The following is a 22,906-nucleotide window of genomic DNA, read 5'->3' on the forward strand; positions in this document are numbered from 1 at the left end:
TTTTCCTTTATGTCTGGGTGATATATATGACTATAAGCTGGCCTTGAGCACTGTAAAAGGGCAGCTAGGGGTCTTCCCAAGTATCCCATTTCTGGCTTCAGAGATCTAAAGGGGGATAGATGCTCAACACTCCCACCCAAATGGGTAAAGTCAGCCCTTCAGGTCTCAGGTCCTTGGCCCAAATAACTTGGAAGCCCCAAAATCTTTTGATGATTAACTACAACTCCCAGAACTCTTGGGTCAACAAAAGGAAAAATGGGTGTTGTCAACCATCAAGGATTTATGGAAGGGAGTCTCTTCCCTACAAGCTGTCCCACTTTCCCTGAATCTAGGCAGCTGGGTTAACAGCTGTAGCAGGGGACAGGAGCTCAGGAAGATGCCACGCTCCTGTGCTGCCCCCACCCCCCATTTGAGGATTGCCCCTCCTAGGCCCCACAAGCCCACCCTGCTGTTTATGCTCCATCTTTTCCATTCCTACCCAGAGGTCCAGAATGCCTAGGAGAGTGGAAGAAGGTTGTCAGGAGGTGGGAACGGTTGGCCCAGGCCCCAGCAAAAGCCTGGAAAATAGCTCCAAGTGGAAGCAACACAGTGGCCTCATCTCATCCCAGGGAGCAGAAGACATGGCTCTGACTCAGATCACAGGAGCATGGAGACCTAGAGTTGAGGGCCAGGTGGCCTGCTCCGTCCAGGTCAATCTCCATGGGCTAGGCTTGGAGTGGGAAAAGTAAGTGGAAGAGGAGAGCAGGCTGGGGTGGAAAAGGGGTTCCCAGTTTGCAGGCCATGGCCAGTTTCCCCAGTGGCACCTAGACAGCAGCAGGAACGGTGGGAGCTCCTCTTGAAACAGGCTTTCATGATCTCTGACGCCTGGGGCCTCAGCATCTTCCTTGGCAGCCTCTTCCTCTTCTTCCTCCTCTTCTTCCTCTTGGGGAGGCCCCCGGCCAGAGCCGGGCTCAGAGGGGGTGCTATTTTTTTCCACCTCCACAGGAAAGGGCCTCCCACCCTCCAAGGGGGCTGCCTCCTTCTCCTCCCCTTCAGGGTTTTCTGCCTCCTTGGGACTTTTAGGAGAGTCCTCCAGCAGGTCCTCCGCTCTCCTCTTCAGCGCTCCCTTCTCGTTCTTCTCCTTGGCTGGCTCGTCGATGACCAGCTTCCCTTCCTCGTCGCTGCTGCCCTCTGCATTCCCCTTCTTATCGCCGTCGCCCTCTGTGGCTTCGGGCTCAGGTTCAGGCTCTTCCACGCAGCTCTTTTTCTGGGAGGACTGATAGCCAGAAGCCTTGACGGTAGGGTTGTTCTCGATCTCCCACAGCCCCTCGCTGAACCCTTTCCTCTTGTTGGGCTTGCCAAACTTCTCCTTGGATTCCTCGTAAGGGAAGAGGTCTTTGGGGCCCAGGAATGCCGTCTCGCGGGTTCCGAAAAAAAAAAAAAGACTTGGTATTTGTTGGCTGTTGATTTCACGGCAGCTTCGGGCATCTCGACAATCCGGGCCGGCCAGTGTGGGTAACCCTTCATCTTGGCGAACACCAGGTCCCCGCATTTGTACTCCTTCTGCTGGTTGGATCGCGACATGGCGGGGCTCCGGGCGCCCCGGGCTCCGCGCCGGGCCGGGAAGCGCGAGCCCAAGTTTGCGCGTCTGTTCGGGTCCTTTCTATGCAGTCAAGTTGCCACTGCCATCATCTTGCCTCCCAACTTGGGAAATGATGCACAGGCAGAAGTGACTGGCAGCAGATCACAATTTAATTGGTGGTGTTTGAACGCTGGCAGCCTAGCTTGAGCTCCCACAAGCAAACCCCGAGGCTTTGACCCGTTTCTATGTAAGACTGAGTCCCTGGAGAGTGTGGCCAAGATTTAACAAGCAGCTCTGTCTTAACGAGTATTTTCTATGTGCTTAGTGAGTACATGTTACCTTCGAGCTTCAAAACAACCCGTGAAGTCCATTTAACATCCTTATGTCAAGGGCTAGAAGGTTTAGAAGGAGTGATGTTAGGACGCCCTGTTCAATAAATGGTGCTGGCAAAATTGGATTGCCATATGCAGAAGAATGAGACTGGACCCATATCTCTCACTATATATAAAAATCAACTTAAGACGAGGCACGGTGGTTCATGCCTGTAATCCCAGCACTTTGGGAGGCAGGTGGATCACCCGAGGTCAGGAGTTCGAGATCAGCATGTCCAACATGGTGAAACCCTGTCTCTACTTAAAAAAAAAAAAAAAAAAAAAAGCCAGGCTTGGTGATATGTGCCTGCAATCCCAGCTACTCAGGAGGCTGAGGCATAAGAACTGCTTGAACCTGGGAGGCGAAGGTTTCAGTGAGCTTTGATGGCACCTTAAATGTAAGAACTGACACTATAAAAATCTTAGAAGAAAATTTAGGAAAAACTCTTCTGGGCATTGGTCTAGGCAAAGAATTTATTACAAAAACCTCAAAAGCACAAGCAACAAAACCAAAAAAAGACAAATGGGACTTAATTAAACTAAAAAAGTTTCTTCACAGCAAAATAAACCATCAACAGAATGAACAGATAACCTGCAGAACAGGAGAAAATATTTCCAAACTATGTTGTCCAGTAGGGGACTATTATCCAGAATATATAAGAAACTCAACTCAACAAAAAAGTCCAAATAACAGCATTAAAAAGTGGGCAAAACATGAATCGACACGTTTTTCAAAAAGACATATGGGTGGCTAAGAAGCATTTGAAAAAATGCTCAACATCACTAGTCATTAGAGAAATGGAAGTTAAAACCACAATGAGATCTTATCTCACACCAGTGAGAATGGCTATTATTAAAAAGTCAAAAAGTAACAGATATTGGTGAGGATGCTGAGAAAAGGGAACGCCTGTGCACTGTTGATGAGACTGTAAATTAGTACAACCCCTGTGGAAAGCAGTAGGGTGATTTCTCCACACTGTCTTAAGAATGAAGCTACCATTTGATTTAGCGGTCCCACTACTGGTATCTACCCAAAGGAAAAGAAGTCAGTATACCAAAAAGAAACCTGCCCTTGTATGTTTATCACAGCACTGTTCACAGTAGCAAAGATATGGAATCAGCCCATCAACAGATGATTGGATAAAGAAAATGTTATATTTAGGCCAGGCGCAGTGGCTCACGCCTGTAATCCCAGCACTTTGTGAGGCCGAGGTGGGTGGATCACGAGGTCAAGAGATCGAGACCATCCTGGTCAACATGGTGAAACCCCATCTCTACTAAAAATACAAAAAATTAGCTGGGCATGGTGGCATGTGCCTGTAGTCCCAGCTACTCAGGAGGCTGAGGCAGGAGAATTGCCTGAACCCAGGAGGCGGAGGTTGCGGTGGGCCGAGATCGCGCCATTGCACTCCAGCCTGGGTAACAAGAGCGAAACTCCGTCTCAAAAAAAAAAAAAAAAAAAAAAAGAAAGAAAATGTTATATTTATATATAATTCAAAATACCACATGTTCTCACTTGTAAGTGGGAGCTTAATAATATGTACACATGGACATGGAGTTAGTAGATATTGGAGGCTCCAAGGGTGACAAGGTGGGAGGGGGTGAAAGATGTATATTATTAGGGTGAAGGATACACTGAAAGCCCAGACTTCACCAGTAGGCAATCTATCCATGTAACAAAACTGCCCTGTACTCCCTTAAGTTTATTATTATTTTTAAAAAGGGGTGACTTTCCTGAGGCCTCTCAGCCTTGGGTGTACAGGGCTATGACCGACACTCAGGTCCATCTGGCTCTTTCTGTGCAGCCTGGTGTCTTTCTGAATCCTTGTGTCTAGCCTAGGGCCAGGCTCCAGGGGGCCACTGAGGACGGTGGGAGAATGTCTGGGCTTGGCCGCTGAGGCTGCTGGGCAGGACTCCTCGGGCAGCCTCCTGGCCTGGGGCTCAGTCCATGGTGGCAGCCTCACTTGGCTCGGTCCTTCTCGCTCTTCTGCGGTGAGAGGCACTGCCAGATTCCCCTGCAGACCATCTCATTGCCCAGGGCATAATTGATGGCGTTGATCGTGGGCACCATTTTGGCAATGAGGGTGGGCACCTGTTGTGGCAGAAAAATCCAGGAAAGAAGCTTCAAAGCCACTGCTCCTCTTCTGGTCCCACCTGGTGACCCCAGTCACTCTCCCCCTGCAGCTGCCAATCCCTTGGTTCTGCAGGCTTGGAGCCCTCCCTGACTAGCTGATGGAGATGCAGGGCTTATGGAGCCCCGTGCAGCCACACTCCTGTCCAGGCCCACCTGCTTCCCACCTGGGCACCAATCTCAACCCCTGTTCACAGAGTCTTTATGTGCACCATCTGGCTGGCTGTCCCTGTCATCTCACATGAGATTTGGGCAATGTCAAACAGCAGCCTGGTCTAACTCAGGAACGAGGTGGGGGATTAGGGGGCGAACTAATGCTGTATGCATTGTGAGTATCCAAAGGAAGAAACAGAGAGGAAGAGACTGACACAGAGGCCATAAATCCAGAAAGAGACATGAGGTGAGACAGACACAAAGACAAGGAGGGTCTAGTTCTGGGTTCGAGAAGTATCTATTCCATCTGCAGTTTGGGGGAGATGGAAGTCACGTCTGCGATGACTGCATATAGATACAGGATGGCATAGGGGCCCCAGCCGAGCAGCAGCGTCCTGGCTGGCAGAGTGGTGTTCACCTGGGGAGAAATTGTCACAGGAAACATCAGCTTGCTGCAGGCAGCCCACAGCCCTGTGTGGCTGAGAAAACTAGGTCAGCACTCAGCCAGGCTGGGCTTCAGGAGGGGGCTAAGTCTGCAGGGAAACTTGAGACCAGAGGAGCTCTCTGTTGTTTAAGGCTGTGTGACCTTAAGCCTTTTATTTAAACTTGCCTGACCTCAGCTACTGCATCTGCAAAATGGCCTGATAATACCTGACATGGCTGGAGGCTGAGACTGGGGTGGATATGAGCTTCCTCCTGGGTCTGTACTCTTTGTTTGTTTGTCAAATACAGACAGGGTCTCACTATGTCACCCAGGCTGGTCTCGGACTCCTGGGCTCAAGGGCTCCTCTGGCCTCAGCCTCCCCACTGCTGTGATTACAGGCATGAGCCACTGTGCCTGGCCCAGGTCTGTGCTCTTTAAGAGGAATCCTGGGCTCTGTGACTACGTGTACAAGGAGCTCCAGGCTGAGCTGCCCTCAGGCCTCAGTCCTAGAACCAACTCACCATCCGCAGCTACAGCCACCTGGCGAGACCACCCAGTCTCGGCTCCCAACGTGAAATACAACCAGTGGGGAAGGAGCTTGTCCGGAGAGAGGGAGATGCTGAGGTGCCGCCTGGGGCCACGAGGGGGCGAAAGACTCAAGCTTAACTTCGGCGGGAGCTGCCAGGTTCCTGCCCCGCACAGACACGCGGATGTGCAAATTCTGACGCTAAAGTTCGTGGCCGTTTTCTCCCAAAATGACTTTCTTTAACGAAGAGGATCATTAAGTTGGAAGAGAAGATATTTTCTTCTATCTTGGATTTTTAAAATATGTTGACCAAGAGACCTTTTTTTTCCTCTTAATTGTACCTTATTTGGGGAAAAAAACAAACAAAAAACAAGGGAGCTCAGCACTGTCGGGCGCTCCCGGGGGCCGAGGCCGAGAGACGTGGACTCCCCTGGGGAGGCTGCTCCATCCCGGGAAGCCGCTCGGCTCGGGATGGTGTCCCAGCGTCTGACCTTGGTGATACCACCAGAGATAATGGTTTAAAGTCAACCCAGGCCGGGCGCGGTGGCTCACGCCTATAATCCCAGCACTTTGGGAGGCCGAGGCGGGTGGATCACGAGGTCAAGAGGTCGAGACCATCCTGGTCAACAAGGTGAAACCCCGTCTCTACTAAAAATACAAAAATTAGCTGGGCATGGCGGCGCGCGCCTGTAGTCCCAGCTACTCGTGAGGCTGAGGTAGGAGAATTGCCTGAACTCACGAGGCAGAGGTTGCGGTGAGCCAGGATTGCGCCATTGCACTCTAGTCTGGGTAACAAGAGCGAAACTCCATCTCAAAAATAAAAAATAAAATAAAAATAAAAAATAAAGTCAACCCAGAAAAATTAGGAGATCATGGTGGTAGCCTTGTCTCCTGGCTAAGCCTCCAATAAATGTGGACTTTGCACCTCCAGACAGGGCTTTGGGGTGGGCATCGTGGAGGATAGCCTGGAGCTGGCACCTATGCCAGTGACCAGCTGGGAGCCAGGGGAACGGATTCTGGTCCCAGCAAAGCCCTTGCTCTCCTTCTGTGACCTCTGGGTTCAATTAAAATAGATTTGCACAGTCCCTTTCCAATTCACAATAAATAAATAAAGTGGCAGATGCAGTGACTTAAAAAGAGAGTGTTTCTTTTATGTGCTGTGTTTGACTACATGGGTGGTGGAGTCTGAGACCTAGGTTTGAATCCAAGTGTGTGGCTTTTGGTGAGTTGCTTAGTTAACCTCCTTCTCAGCCTCAAATTTTTAGTCGTGACACAGGGATAAGAAAACCTCCTTCTGGCCAGGGGCTGTAGCTCAAGCCTGTAATTCCAGCACTTTGGGAGGCTGAGTAGGGTGGATCACCTGAGGTCAGGAGTCTGAGGTCAGGCTGACCAACATGGTGAAACCCTGTCACTACTAAAAATACAAAACAAAGCAAGGCATGGTGGCAGGTGCCTGTAATCCCAGGTACTCGGGAGGCTGAGGCAGGAGAATCACTTGAACCCAGGAGGCAGAAGTTGCAGTGAGCCGAGATTGTGCCACTGTACTGTACTCCAGCCTGGGCAACAGAACAAGACTCCTTTTCAACAAAAACCCAACAAACATAATTCACAGATCCTACAATTCACCCATTCACAGTGTACAATTCAGGGTTTTTAGTGTGTCCACAAGGTTGTGCAACCATCACCGCTATCTAATTCCTGAACATTTCCCATATCCCCCAAAGAAACCTCAAACCCAATTAGCTGTCACTCCTCATCTCTCCAAATCCCCCGCTCCTGGTAACCACAAATCCACTTCCTGTCTCTGTGGATGCGCCTGTCCTGGACATTCATAGGGATGGGATCATACAGTGTGCAGCCTGTGTCTGGCGTCTGTCACTGAGCTTGATATCCTCAAGATGCATTCCCGCTGGGGCTTGTGGTTTTTTTTGAGATGGAGTTTCCCTCTTGTTGCTCCTTCTCCCTCGAGGCTGTAAAGTCTGAGCTTGAGCTCAGACTGCTGTGCTGGCTGGGAGAATTTGAAGCCAGGGGATCTTAGCTTGCTGATTTTCATGGGGGTGGGAACTGCTGAGCCAGATCTCTTGGCTCCCTGGCTTCAGAGCCCTGTTTCTCACAGGAATGAGTAGTTCTGTCTCACTGGCATTCCAGACACCACTGGCGTCTGCTGTGGCTAACCAGCTGCCCAGTTTTGTGCTGGAAACCCGGGGTACTGGTGTGGTAGGCACCGGAGGAAATCTCCTCGTCTGTGGGTTGTGAAGATTGTGGGAAAAGCACAGTATTTGTACCAGAGTGCTGGAGTGTCCAAAAAGTCCCTAATGGCTTCCCTTGGCTAGGAGAGGGAGTTCTCTGGCCCCTTGCACTTCCCTGGTGAGGTGACGCTTTACCCTGCTTCAGTTTGCACTCCTTGGGCTACACCCACTGTCTTGCCAGTCCCAATGAGATGAACCTGTAACCTCAGTTGGAAATGTTGAGATCACTCACCTTCTGCATCGCTCTTGCTGGGAACTGCAGTCCGGAGCTGTTCCTATTTGGCCATCTTGGCAGAAGTCCCCCTCAATTACATTTTTAATATGCTGAAAGGAACTATCAGTTTAGTTCTGGCATTTGAGATAACATTTTACATGCATAATAAAAATGATATATTAAAATCAATTATTTTTACCCCATAATCCATGAGAACCATGATTCTTTCCTGGCCAGGCTAAGTAGCCATGCCCTGTAGATTCTCATGGCAAAATATACCATTTCATAATCAGAAAATCAAGGCCTTTTTAGTGTGTGATGGTCACTTACAGAGTGAAGAACATGAATTAGAGGGGATGAGCTGAATATCTGTTGGTAGTGAAGGAAAAAAATAGTAAAATTATTATTGATGTTACTTTATTTGTACTGTCTGTTTCTAATATATGGCTTATGACCTAGAAAATATAGCAGCAAAATTATGTAAGGATAGTAAATAAAACATTGTACACATATTATTAGTCCATGTTCAACTATTCTTTTAGTAGTACTGGAGTGTGAGCTTCATATTTGAAGAACATTAAACTATTAATTTAATATGATTTCACAAATGCTTCTGATTCCAAATTGCTAATAGAACCAAACTGCCAAGGGTGCCAATGTGTGCTGGTAGGAGTTCTCTGTGGTTTGGTTTTTGCAACTAAAATAAATGTGTTCTTTTACTAGAGTAAGACTTTGAAGAAATAATTTAACCAATTATACCATTATGTAGACACTAAAATCTATAAAATCATATAAATGAGGCCGGGCGCAGTGGCTCACGCTTATAATCCCAGCACTTTGGGAGGCTGAGGCGGGTGGATCACGAGGTCAAGAGATCGAGACCATCCTGGTCAACAAGGTGAAACCCCGTCTCTACTAAAAATACAAAAATTAGCTGGGCATGGTGATGCACGCCTGTAGTCCCAGCTACTTGGGAGGCTGAGGCAGGAGAATTGCTTGAACCCAGGAGACGGAGGTTGTGGTGAGCCGAGATCGCGCCATTGCACTCCAGCCTGGGTAACAAGAGCGAAACTCCGTCTTAAAAAAAAAAAAAAAAAGTCATATAAATGATTCAACTTTAGAGAAATTTTTACCCCAGCCATGAATTCCTGATCATTAGGCAGAAATGTGAATTATCAAAAATTTGGCATTGCCCTCATATGTATATTTATGAAACAGTATAGCGATGATAAGTGGTCTGGAATATATAAATCGATACACTTCCATTTCGTAGGAATCTGAGTAAATATTGTGGTTTTCTATTACTTCATGTCAGAAGCTAAACTATTCTAAGTCCTTGATTAAATTCCATTGCTAAAACATGATTCCTGAATTCAAGTTAAGTAACATGAGATAGCAACTGCAAAATTATTTTGTGAAATTTTACTAGATATTCTGGTATTAGAGATATTCCGAGAAAATCTTAGGGGAATTATCTTAATTATTGGAGAGGGTACTTTTTCTAGGCATTTGTGAGTATCCTTGTAGTATGGGACATTGGTATATGGGTATGAAAAGCTGCTTTACTTAAAGTCCACCAATTTTAAATGTTAATCACATCTACAAAATACCTTCCTAACAACATCCAGACTAGTGTTTGACCAAACAGCTGGCCCCCATGGCCTAGCCAGGTTGACACAAAATTAGCCATCACAGGGGCTGAAGAGAGAATGTGGACACCCAGACAGGCATGTTCAGTCCACTTTTACTTCCAAGGGATGCTCACAAGTCTCCCCACTTGGTCCTATTTTTAGAAAAGATAATGCAGAGGATCCTCCCCCACCCCCAACACCCCTTTCTATAACCAAGAAATAAAAATAAGGTAAGAAAGATTTATTCCTGGGCTGGGCATGGTGGGTCACGCCTGTGAGTCCCACCACTTTGGGAGGCCGAGGCAAGTGGATCACAAGGGCAGAAGTTTCAGACCAGCCTGGTAAACACGGCAAAACCTCATTTTTACTAATAATACAAAAATTACTCAGACGTGGTAGCAGGTGCCTATAATCCCAGCTACTCAGGAGGCTGAAGCAGGAGAATTGCTTAAACCCAGGAGGGGGAGGTTGCAGTGAACCAAGGTCATCACACCACTGCACTCCAGAGCCTGGGTGACAGAGCAACCCTTCATCTCAAAAAAAAGAAAGAAAAAGCCCATTTCAGGCCTACATTCATACACACACATATACGCACACAGACACACAGTTTCATGACTCCAGATCTTTGCTGACGCCAATTGTTTATTCTTCCTGGAAACCTCCTCTCTTCTTCCTCTGCCATTTAAGTTCAGATTTATATTGATGACCCCCAAGAATCACTCTTCCTTCTATATTCTATTGCCTCCTTCTACCTGGGGGTGGGGAAACAGGAGATGAATAATCTCTGCTAGCCTCATTCTACAGAGTGATAAGGGCTCCCTCAGCCTCTTCCTCCTCAGCTTCTCTCTAGGGGGTCCCGATGACTGAGGGACCTCTGACACTCGGTGCCTCCAGGGGAAGAAAGTTCCCTTCAGAAGAGCAGCTGGCACAGCCAATTTTGGGTCTGTCTCTGCCTCTACCACCTCACGCCCCTTCACATGGTCTCCTGAGATGAGCTCATAAACCCAGCAAGGCCGTGAGCTCATCTTGAGATCAAGATATTAATAGAAGTCTCCACTCATGGGAGGGCTTTCACAGCTGCTACTCAGCATGGTCAGCCAAGAGAAGACATGGAGTCTTACTGAGTGTCTATTATGGACAGCATGCTTCACAGATAATGTCTTCTTAAAGCCTATCAGCTTAAGCCTACTAGCAATACACATGCAGCCAAAGTTAGGGTTATTATCTTGTTGGAGCAAGAGAGCACGTATGCGAGAGGAATCATGGAACATGAAAAGGTAAAAGTTAGGAAAGCATATTTACTAAGACTGGGGAGCTGGAGTTAAATATTCTCGGCAGGGATTGGTCAGACTCTGGAAACTAGGGAGTTGCTGAAACAGTCAGTGATTTTATCTACATAACGCAAAAGTCACGAGACGTACACCTGTGTTCATAGCCGCATTATTCTTAATAGCCAAAAGGTAAAACCAATCCAAGTGTCCATTGACAAATGGATAAATGTGATGTATACATACTATGGAATATTATTCAGCCTTAAAAAGGAAATTCTCACACATGCTACACATGGATGAACCTTGAAGACATTATACTAAGTGAAATAAACCAGACACAAGAAGACAAACTTTGTATGATTCCACTTATGTGAGGTACCTAGAGTAGTCAAACTCATAGATGACAGAAAGTAGAATGGTGGTTGCTGGGGACTTGGAGGAGGGGAGAATGGGGAGTTATGTTTAACGGGTACAGTTTCATTTCTGCAAGATGAAAAGGGTTCTGTGGATGGGTGATGGTGGCGGTTGCCTAACAATGTGAATGGACTCAGTGCCACCAAACTGTATACTTAAAAATGGTTAAAATGGTAAATTTTATGTTATGTATATTTTACTATTTTTTTTAAAGTCATGTGGAATGACTGTGAGATCAATTTGTCTGATGTCCTGTCTAAAAAACACGGGTCTGCATGTGCTGGTTAGAAAAGTTTGAGTTTAGACACTTTCTCCTGCATGCTGTGGCTTGGCTCGGTTTAACTGTTCTGCCAAGTCACAGAGCCGATTTGCGAGATGTGATTTCTGTTTTAATTCTCAGTTCCCCCATCTCAGACTAGCTGTCAGCAGAGCTGTTTTTTGCTTTCTCAATCTCATTTTTTTGCTTGTTTATTACTCTTAACAACTCAAAGTAGTACTAGATTCAAGATTCCAACCCAAAGCTGCCAGAATTCTCAGCATGGACTTCTCTATCATAGGGGTCCCCAAAAGGTGAAAGCAGGTCCTTAAAATGTGCACAATCTGTCTGTTCCTAATACATCACAGATGTAATTTCGTATCAACTATTCCAGGAACCCTAAAATACTCAGATAAATATGGCATTGCCTGACTTCCAGGACCTCACAGACTGAAGGGCAAAACATATAAATACACAGCTATGTGTAGGAAATACAATAAATCTAGAAGGTAAATGATCATATGCCCATGTTAAATATCTACATAATTGTGGTACTACTCACTTACATCTGGTTAGAAGCCTTTCACAAGGAGGAGATCTCCTTTTTCTAGAGCTGAGATTCAAAATTAAAATGGAACACTACTAGAAAATTTAATACATTCACTTAGATTTCTCCGAAGTATAAACGATGGTGCTAAAAGAGTAGATTTAGATAAAGCAGAGAAAGAAAGCAAACTGATTTCTAACAGATGTATCATAATTTAAAGCAGGAATCGGCAAACTTTTTCTGTAAAGGCCCAGAGAGTAAATATTTAAGGCCTTACGGGCCATATGCGGCCAAAGACAATATTTAAACAAATGAGTATGGCTGAATTCCAATAAAACTTTATTTCGGAAGCTGAAATTTGAATTTAATGTAATTTTCACAGGTCACAAAATATTATTATTCTTTTTAATTTTTTTCAACCATTTAAAAATGTCAAAAACCATTTTTATCTCTCAGGCTGTAGAAACATGAGCAGCAGGCCAAATTTGGCCTGCAGCTATAATTTGCCAAGCCCTGCTTTCCAGGCTAGCTTCCCCAAGTGTAACCCATAGTCTGGCAGCATCAGCAACACCTAGGAGCTTGTCAGAAATACAGAACCTCATGCCCAACACCAGATCTGTGGAAGAACAACTTACATTTTTAACAACCATCATGTGTTTGTTTACTCAGTTTAAGGTCTACTCAGACTCTGATACAAGACTGTGGTCAATCCCTGTGCTTCCCAAGGAAATGACCTTGGGAATATTCTGAACCTCTGTGCCTCAGTTTCCCCAGGTACAAGATAAAGATGATAGCAGTCTCCCTTAAGCATGGCTGTGAGAGTTCTCACACACACACACGGCTTAAAACAGTATCTGTCATTACTATTACAAAATCTTATTTTCACAGCCATTCTCTGAAATAGGCAATGTTTACCTAATTTGACAGAAGAAACTGTAGTCCAAAGAATACAGAAATCCATCTAGGATTGCAATTTAGTCCTGAGAATAATGATCAAAGGGACAAAAGGGGGACAAAACACCCCAGGCTCCCAGATCTTTGAGCCCATGTTCCCCTCCTAGGGGAACACTCTCCATAACCTCTTAGCTCACACCCCTTAGATGGTCCCTAAAATTAAAATTACTTCTGCCACACAAAGATCTCCCCAGGTCTGTACCCCAAGTTACTCTTTCATTCCTTGAAATTTATTTTCCATTAAGTTGCATGGTGTTTTTGTTTTTTGTTTTACAACTTCTCTTTCTAGTTATAGATTGTAAACTTTTCCTTTGCTGAGTCTTGGAGTTGACCGACTGTTTTTTATTATATTTGTAGGGCTCAGGGAAAAAAAAGAAAAGTCAATTCCTTTATTTGAGAATCCTGACATTTATTAGCATAATAAAACTCTCAAGATGAAACTGCAGTTTTCCAGACAGTAATTTCATTTGCAGGACAACTTACAAGGGATTTATTTTAAAGCCAGGTAAAAAGGTAAAACCTAAAATATATGAGACATGCAGAAAGTGCAGGCCCCAAATAAAATGAAATAAATGTTTTAGGGATGGAAAACTCAGCTGTTGTCTCTCACGTATTAATTAGGGGTGACAAGAACAACAGCCCAGGGATTCAGGGTCTCAACCCATCTTGGTCTGCTTTCAAAGCTGCTGGTAGTTCTTGGAACAGAAGTTTCTTCCAACACCTTGAAAGTCATCACATCATATCCCCTGACACATCACAGCTAAGTACTAAGTTGTTGTTTTTATTGTGGTTGTTGTTAGAAATACCTTTTTCATTTGGACAGAGCTTTCATGTTTATTATTTAACTGACCTGCAGATAAACCTAGTGACGGCCGTACAGAAAATTCCCTTTTCAGTCATACTGAGGTTTACTGGAGTTAAATGACTTGAACAAAGTCACATAGTTGGTAAATCAGGGAGCCAAAACTAAAACATGGTTCCTCTGAGTCCATAAAATAAGGCAATTTTAGTGATAATCAGTTATGATTTTAAGGCACGTTAGAGTTCAAAAAGCAGGTTCCTTCCATCATTTCACTTTACGCATTTAGTGAGACAGGCAGACTGGAGGAAGCCATGGAGCTGAGGTGCAAAATTGATATTATTGAACACTTCTGTATGATAGGTTCTTATCCTGGATTCCCCAAAAGGCAGAGCCTGTGGCAAAAGCTTATAAGCTGCTACTTCATTCAGAAGTGCAATCCCAAAGCAGCAGGAGAGGCAAGGCAGAGGAGGAGGAACAAACAGGGGCAGGGGGGTGTCATACTGATCCAGCCACCACTTGGTTTCATCATGACTGGTTGCTCCATTTTGCAGGACTGTCTTCTAAAAGAACATACAAATAGATGTCTCTCAGAATAGTTCCTGCAGGAAGAAGGGAGAAGCAGCGATCTACCAGCCTGTGATTCCCATTCATACAAGATTCATCACATGGGGCATTCATTTCCCATCTCTTCTGTTTCATTCCTCTGCAGCAACGGGAGATGAAACACGCAGCAGGATACCATTGGCTTATGCTCATGTGATGCTGACCAACATAGGGAGGAAGAGCAGAGCTCATGCACAACTGGTTACAGTGATGGTGGCTGGTGGGAGACAAGTGACCAAGGATCTAAGGAACAGGTGAGACAAGAGAAGAAATGGGGCACAGGAGATGTTTGATACAGCCATCTAGTAAAGTAAATCGTTCCCTAACATCCCTAGAGTCCATTCATCCTTTTCCTCTCACCAAACACAATGCTGCACTATAATGCTAGTAAGTTCCAGGATGAGGATCTGAACCCAAGTCTTCTTAACTGTAAAGACTGTAATCTTCACCATATACTATCTCTGTATATATAGCCATAACTGTGGAACATAAGTATGCACCAACAGACACCATCACCCATTGAGGAGTTATTGGGTGAGTCTTCTTGTTAATGTAAGAAACATACTGAGATTAAGTTGACAAGAGAATTAAAAGGACAATGAGGACAGAGCTAATAATTGGAGTAACCTGCACAGATAGGGCCGCATTCCAGAGAGCGTAGGCCTTATCAGATGTCTAAAAACCATTCTTGCATTTGTAACTCATCCCAGGTCTTGAGGATGTCTGCAGGATTACATAAAACCACTGCAAAAACAGAAACAAGATATGATTCAAAGATACAGGAGAGTAGCAAAAGAAGAGGTTAAATAAGGAAGAACCGTGTCAACCAGCTACCCTGAAAACTGGGGCTCACCTTAGATAATAATTCCAATGATAACATCAATGAGAGTAACAATGGAGATTATGAACGATGCAGCATTTACGTCCTCCATAGAAATCCTTTACAATCTTCTATTATCACCATGATTTTATAGAGTGACAAGTAGGAAATAATTTAAAATAAACCACTGCTTATTTGTTGGAAAACTTTTAGAAGTGCATTCATTCAACAAACATTTACTGAATGTCTACCACATGTTAAATTCAGGGTTCGGCACTAGAATTATTTTGGATTATTAAAACATGGTCCACGCACTGTAAGAGCTCAGTTTACAGAAGCCAAGACAAACAGGCTTTTGTTTCTTGCTAAGCTCTTCATGAAAGAGTTGCATGAGCTATTAGCAATTTCTGTCCCGATCACTGGGAATAAGATCAGCAGCCCTATGCCACATATGTCATATCCCTTGAGACATATTAATCTACTTTTTCCTCTGGATAGTTGTGGATCTTCCAGAAGGCCATAGGATTTGAGTTAAGAAATTCTTAAGTTGAGTTCAAAAACAGGATGCCCAAAGAATCCAACTGATAAGGAAAAAAAATTATTCAAACAACAGATGGTAGTCTGGTGGGCTGTCCCTCTGTCCACAGGGTTCTTGAAGCAATTCTCCTCCTGAAACAGTGATAATTTCCTCCTAAAAGAGAAAAAAAGGAAAATCCACTTTTAATCAAGATAGGGAAATAAACTCCTATGAGAGAGAGACGGGTTCAAGACAGAGAAACTAAGAATATGCATCTGTCTCCCCTCATTCAGATTTCTAGAAATGACAGAAAAAAATCTGCCTTTAAAAAGAAATAAATTCATAAAAAGTACTGGAAAACGGCCGGGCGCGGTGGCTCAAGCCTGTAATCCCAGCACTTTGGGAGGCCGAGGCGGGTGGATCACGAGGTCAAGAGATCGAGACCATCCTGGTCAACATTGTGAAACCCCGTCTCTACTAATACAAAAAAATTAGCTGGGCATGGTGGCACGTGCCTGTAATCCCAGCTACTCAGGAAGCTGAGGCAGGAGAATTGCCTGAACCCAGGAGGCGGAGGTTGCGGTGAGCTGAGATCGCGCCACTGCACTCCAGCCTGGGTAACAAGAGCGAAACTCCGTCTCAAAAAAAAAAAAAAAAAAAAAAAAGTACTGGAAAACAAAAAGGAATGCCATCAACAAAGTGAAACATATTGAAGAATCCTTGAAAAACAAAAGACATGCAGGAGGGGCTTGTCAGAGGAGTCAGTGTGGGACAGCAGTTACAGCAAGCTGAGGAAGGGTTGAGGAACTCCAGTAGGTGTTTGCCTCCAGCAGGTCAGGGAATGAGGAGATGCACACAGTTCCTTGGAAGCCCCAAGAGACCCAAAAAGTTCAGACAGTCCCTATGCCCAAAAGATGAGCCATTCACGGTCAACTCCAACCCCTACAGCATGAAGACACTGGATTTGGGAAACAAAACTGTATCCACTCATGATAGACAGAAAATTTAAAGTTGGAAGACCACTTCGTAGCCTAAAATTTATAGGCATTTAAGGAAAAATATAACCATAAAAGAAAGATGCTGAACTCAACAACAGAAATGATTTCCAGGAAAATATCAAGTCTATAAAGCAAACAGAAGAGGCTTTAAGAGATGTGCATTAATCTCTCCTCAGCGGAATAAGAAATAAGTCATCTATGAAACAAGAATGGGCATTTAAAAAAAAAAAAGAACCAATTAAAGAACCTGGAAACCAAAAGCATGACCATTTAAATTAAAAGGAAAAAATTTAAGTAGAAGAACTGAAGAGCAGAATGCTCATAACTAAAGAGCAATTCAGCAGCTGAAAGAAACGTCCCATCAGTGAGAAAGAGACCGCCTAATAGAAAAATGGACAAAGGATATAAAAGGACGACTCACAGAAGAAATCCAAGTGGCCATGAAACGTGTGAAAAGATCCTCAGCATCAGTGGTAATCAGACAAATGCAAACTAAACCACAGTAGATTCAATGTCTGCCCATCTGATGAAGAAAAATGAAATGATTGATAGGCCCCAGTGTTGGCAGCAGTGTGGGGAAACAGCCTCATATAGTTTTGGCAGGAGACTGAACTGGCACCACATCTTTGGAGGGCAATCTGGCAGATCTTTTCTAATTTAAAATGTGCATACTCTTCTCTCCAGCAATTCCAGTTCCAACACCATCCTAGAGAAATACTGCACACGTATCCATAGTGACACACACAGGGAAGTCTCTGTCGCACTGTTCAACATCATGAAAAATCAGAAGACAGATAAGTGGCCATCAAAAGGAGAATGGGTAATTATACTGTAATATGCATCCATACCATGGAATACCACATGGCATTTACAAGGTTTGGTATACGAACTGACATAGGAAGAGCTCATAGCTACATTTTAATGACAGCCAGCATGTCCTGAAATTACAAGTATCAGGTATACTGTTTTAACACTTTACACAGTAATGTTTCATTAAAACCTTACAGTGACCCGAAGAGTTGAGTGCTACTATTAAATATTAAACCCACTTTACTAAGGTGGAAACTAAGGCACGAAAGTTGAGCAATCGTCCGAAGTCAAACACAGTAAGTTAGGGTTTAAAATTCAGCAGCCTCATTCTAGGGACCACACTTTTTAAAACTGCATTCAATGATTTAGTAAGCATGTTAAAAAATCAAGTCACTCATTCATACGTAAAGAACTATGCAACTTGGGCTGGGTGTGGTGGTGCATGCCTGTGGCCCCAGCTACTAGGGAAGCTGAGGTGGTAGGATCACTTGAGCCCAGGATCTTGAGGTTACGGTGAGCTATGATCGCACCACTGCACTCCGGCCTAGGCAACAGAGTAAGACCTTGTCTCTACAAAAACTATGCAACTAATATGAAAAACAACAAAACTATATATTTCCTTACATACATAAGTTTTTATATTACTAATCAGGAGACACTTAGGTAGATACATGACAAATTGATAATGAAAGTGGAGGATGGAAATGGAGATTTGAAATGAAATGGAGATTTGAAACAATAAAACTATATATTTCCTTATGTACATAAGTTTTTATATTACTAATCAGGAGATACTTAGATAGTTACATGACAAATTGATAATTAAAGTAGAGGATGGAAATGGAGATTTGAAAAAATCAAATTGTATTTGATTTTTCTTAGAATGTAATCATGAATTGTATAATTAAAATTTTAATTTATAGAAGTTGGCCACCAGATCTCCACATGCATAAATGATCTCTCTCCTTAGTGTTAGAAATGAAATTGTCTCAAATGTTTCAATTTGGAAGAGAACAAAGACCTTCAGAGATCTCTGGTCTAGCCTTTCTCCGAACCTGTCCTGAGGGAGCGGCTTTTATCCTTTGCCTGAAACACTTTCAGGGACAAGGAGCTCATCACTGCTAAAACAGCTGCTATTATAGAGGAAAAGCAAACAATGTGGCTTAGTGGGAAAAGTACATTATTTAGAGGCAAACAGCCTGAGGCTTAACTCCTGGTCCTAACTAGAAAACTTAGCCCTGGTTTCCTAATCAGTGGAATGGGGCTAAGATGCCTCCCTCACTTATCTATCGGGAAGATTAAATAAGAGCATGGAGGTAGAACAGTAGGTTCAGTGCCTGACACAGAGAACATGCCAATATCCTCACATTCCCTCCCTTTTTCTTTCCTCTGTTAGAAGGCTCTTCCCAACAGGTAGCAATTGACCTTGATCCTGGTTAGTCCAGTTTCCAGCCAGTACTCCACACTCAGTGCCGGGGTATCTGTGAATGGGTGATTCTCCATGTGTATTTCTCAAAAGCTCAAGGGCTGTCCCTGAAGTTCTAGGGACCTCCATGAAGAGACAAAGAGAAAGCAATACAAACTTACTAGTCCCTATTATAGCAAAAGCCCAGTGAGGCCGTCAGGTCATTCTGTGAAACTATCTACACACGCAAAGCTTTTGGTTAGCTGCTGGACACCTGAGCAACTACTGCTCTGCCTCTCGGAATCATTTGTCCTGCCCTTTCGGGTCACTGAGTTCTACCTCTGGCTTTCTCCCAGTTACTACTGATGCCAATTGCCACACGAACAAAAACGTTGCTTCTTACTACATACACTATTTGGAAGACAACATCTTTCCCAATATACGGTCCCTGGTAGGAGGACAAATAACAAAAAGAATGCCAAGAAACAAGATCCTCCATAAGCACTTCACAGCCACAGAGCACTGCTGTGTACTTGACTTCATTTAATGCTCACAGGGTCCGAGCTAAGTTTTATTTACCTCCATTTGCCAGGCTAGGATGCTGATGCTTGGTGAGACCAAGGTGCTAGCTCAAGGTCACACACATACCAAGTGGTAAAGCTGGAGTTCAAATAAGAGACATGGTAACTCCACCACTAGAAAAGCTTCTCTAATCACAGGGTTGCCTGCTGCACTTCCGCTAACTCTCAGAAGCTGCCAGGGGCCTCAGAGGTCCTCATGAAAGACATTCTTGGGAATGAGTTGGAGATGAGACCCAGGCTTGGAGAAAGGGATGATCATCCAGTTCTGTGTTAACAGGAGGGAGCACTCAGGTACCCAAGGTGAAAAGAGCCTTGAGGACCAGGGTGAGAGGTACCCACGTGCTCCAGATAGTGAAGCAGAAAACAGAACAGTGGGCCCCAGGGCCCGGTGTGGACAACCTCTGGTCTCTTCTGCCCTGATGCTCTACATCTCTGAGACCCTCCAGCCCCACTGCCCTGAGCCAGCAGTTTGCTTCCCTTGCTCTAGGTCTCTCTTTAACTCAAGTTTCCACCAGTTTTACCCCCCCATTAGAATCCTATGAGGGATACCTTATGGAAATCAACGAGATCCGTGAGCGTTGCATGGCGATTGGGGTCCACTCCCAGGAAGCTGTAAAAATCCCCAGAGGCATCCACAAGAAAGTGCTTGAACCCTTTCTGCAGGCGGTAGGAGAGGGTGTAACCCCAGATTTTCTCACTGACCCGGACCAGGAATGCTCCCTCAGTCATGTTCTCCAGGAGATCTTCCGCATCTTCTTGGCTAATGATTCCCGATTTTTAAAATTAAAAAAAAAATAAAAAGCAGGTTCTGCAACAGCCTCCCCACAATCCTCCACTCCTCCTTGCCCCTTACCCTGTGGCTCAGTGCACATGCCATCCACATAGTCCAGGATGCCAGGAAGGAAAGAGCCCCAGGGGCTGACCAAGCACATGCGTCCGGCCACAGAGAGGGCATCTTGGCCCAGCGCCACCGCCATGAGCCTGGGGGCAGAAGTCCTACTGGGACCTGGGTTAAGCATGCTTTCCTCCATATTGAGCCATGCTGATTTGGATTAATTGGGTAAGCAAGCAATTAGTAATGAGCTGTGATTATAGCATCTATTGATTATAAATACAAGTCAACAGGCTTGTGAAAAGCCTTAAGAGGCCTGCTTGAAAGACTACTCCAGAATGGCTGCTGATGATTGCCTCACTTACCTCTCTGGTGTGATAAGTGAGCACCTAAAATGAGGGTTTTCCCTTAAAAACTAAAAAGACTTCTTCCAAATTCCTGTGGACACCAGGCAAAAAGTTCCTTAATAGGGACATAGAATTGAGCTTCACTTCAGCTCAAAGATCAAAACTTTTTCAGGACTTGCAGTCCTATACAACATGGTTTCATCACAATTTGGAAGTCAAGTCTGGCCTTGGAGTTGATATGCTGGTAGCAATCCCCTGAAATGTTCTCAGGGAACTGCTGTCATCTGGGTGATACGGGAGAGGTGATATGTTTGGTAAAGCAGGTTCCAGAGGCAGGGAGGTGGGAAGAGGAGGGGAAGCCAGAAGACCTAGATTACCTGCACCCCCAACCTCTGCCGACCTGACTACGGAATTTTCAGCCAAGCCCTCAATGTCTCCAATGTCCTTTGACATTTAGGTGATCATAACCCAAATACTTTAAAGGTTTTCAATTTGAATAAAGGATTCAAACTCATTTCATACACGGAGAATAGCTGTGGAGATGCTGGATCCTGTTATCATCTGTTATTTTGGAGGAGAGGTGAATTGCAACACATTGTCCCTTTGCTCACCTATGGACTTACCCTTTCCACACTGTCAGTGATAGGCAGAGGGACAGAGGGGCTGGGCTGCCCATCTCCACAACCCTGAGAGGCTCTGCATACCTGTGACTTCTCCCCAGTCCCCAATGCCACTCCCGAGTGAGCTGCAGTCAGCCTCCTCTCCCATCACTCTCCTGCCTCACAGGGCACATTCGAGACTTCCCTTGTGCCCAAGGCAGAGGACACAGAGCCAACCAAACTGCCAAATGCTCCACATTTTAAAGACAATTGGCGCAATCAGGGGCCACCTATTTCCTCCTCGCCCAGGACTTACAGCAAGAGGCATCCAAGCCAGCTACCCTCCCCAGTCAAGCTCTAGAAGCAGAAAAGGAGGAAAAGTAAGACAAGGAAGGAAGTGAGGAGTCCTTTCACCACAGGGCACCTGAAAAATAAACACTGCCTCATGAAAGAGGGAGGATGCACCCCAGTGCTGCCCCACAGAAGGCCTTGGGGGCTTCATGCAGAAAAGCAGGGATGGCCAAAAGAGGACCAAAAGGGAAATTCCAGGATGCCCCAAAACTCGGCACTGTCCCTCACCTACCCCTCCCTTCCCCAACACCAGAACACATGGGCCGTAAAGGAGGCTGCACCAGGGAGATAAGTATGGGGAACAAGAGACAGGGCCAGGGCCTGGGAGGAAGAAGGACCAGAAGATGTCACCTTCATCCCCACTCTAAGTACCACAAGCTGAAGCACAGGCAGGTCCAGGGTTGGAGAGGAGGTGAGTGTTACTAGGGTGGGAGACTAACAGTCAAAAAAGATTCAGTTTTTTTTCTCTTAGACAAGTATCTTTATTATAACATTTATTACTTTTTCATTGATAAATGAAAATTGTATATATTTATGGTGTACATGACATTTTGATATACATATGTATTGTGGGATGGCTAAATCAATCCACTTAAGATTAACATATGCATTGCCTCACTTACTTATTTTTTAGTGGTGAGAACACTTAAAGTCTACCCTCTTGACTGGGTACAGTAGCGCATGCCTGTAAGCCCAGCACTTTGGGAAACTGAGGTGGAAGGACCACTTGAGCCCAGTAGTTCAAGACCAGCCCGGGCAACACAGCGAGGCCCCCATCTCCACAAAAAAAAATTAAAAAATAACTTGGGCATGATGATGCACACCTACTTGGGAGGCTGAGGCAAGAGGACCATTTGCACCCAGGAGTCAAGGCTGCAGTGATCTGTGATCATACCACTGCACTCCAGCCTGGGTGACAGAGCAAGATCCTTTCTCAAACAATCAAACAAAAACTCCTTGGCAACCTCCAAGTATATAAGATATTGTTAATTATAGTTACCATGCTGTACAATAGATCTCTTGAACTTATTCCTCCCGTCTAAAGGAAACTTTATGTCCTTTGACCAACGCCTCCCCAGTGCCTGCCTCTCCCAGTCCTTGGTAACCACCATTCCACTTTCTGCTTCTGGTTCAATGTTTTTAGATTCCACATATAAGTGAGCTCATGAGGTATTTGTCTTTCTGTGCCTGACTTACTTCACTTAGCATAATGTCCTCTAGGTTCATCCATGTTGTCACAAATGACAGAATTTCATTCTTTTTAAAGACCAAATAGTATTCCATCATGTGGATATACCATATTTCTCTATCCATTCAACTGTTAATAGACACTTGGATTGGGCCTGGGTGTGATGCCTCATGACTGTAATACCAGCATGCTAGGACGCTGAGGTGGGAGGATCGCTTGAGCCCAGGAGTTCAAAACCAGCCTGGGCAACATAGCAAGACCCTGTCTCTACAAAAATTTAAAATATTAGCTGGACATGGTGGCACATGCCTGTGGTCCCAGCTACTCAGGAGGCTGAGGTGAGAGAATCA

The 22,906-nt window shown here is 44.8% G+C and overlaps 1 protein-coding gene and 1 pseudogene across 1 annotated transcript; both read right to left on the bottom strand.

Moving 5' to 3' along the window:
- Positions 1-534: 534 nt before the first annotated feature.
- Positions 535-1,563, bottom strand: LOC135276037 (hepatoma-derived growth factor-like; annotated as a pseudogene).
- An 11,347-nt stretch (positions 1,564-12,910) lies between these two features.
- LOC135276038 (SH2 domain-containing protein 4B-like) lies at positions 12,911-20,009 on the bottom strand. Its single transcript, XM_064378993.1, has 2 exons — positions 19,788-20,009; positions 12,911-15,618 (listed from the first exon to the last, which is right to left on the bottom strand). The coding sequence occupies exons 1-2, from the start codon at positions 19,965-19,967 to the stop codon at positions 15,526-15,528; spliced, it is 273 nt and encodes a 90-aa protein (XP_064235063.1). The 5' UTR covers positions 19,968-20,009; the 3' UTR covers positions 12,911-15,525.
- Between the last annotated feature and the right edge of the window lie 2,897 nt (positions 20,010-22,906).

Source organism: Aotus nancymaae, unplaced genomic scaffold, assembly GCF_030222135.1.
Source record: "Aotus nancymaae isolate 86718 unplaced genomic scaffold, 86718_ANA_hifiasm-v0.15.2.pri h1tg000020l, whole genome shotgun sequence".
NCBI classification, from domain to species: Eukaryota; Metazoa; Chordata; class Mammalia; order Primates; family Aotidae; genus Aotus; species Aotus nancymaae.

Coding starts and splice junctions, on each gene's coding strand:
- LOC135276038 (XM_064378993.1), bottom strand. CDS start 19,967: ATGACTGAGGGAGCATTCCTGGTCCGGGTCAGTGAGAAAATCTGGGGT. Junction 15,619..19,787: donor ATCTCGTTGATTTCCATAAG/GTATCCCTCATA, acceptor TTTCTCTTTTAG/GAGGAAATTATCACTGTTTC.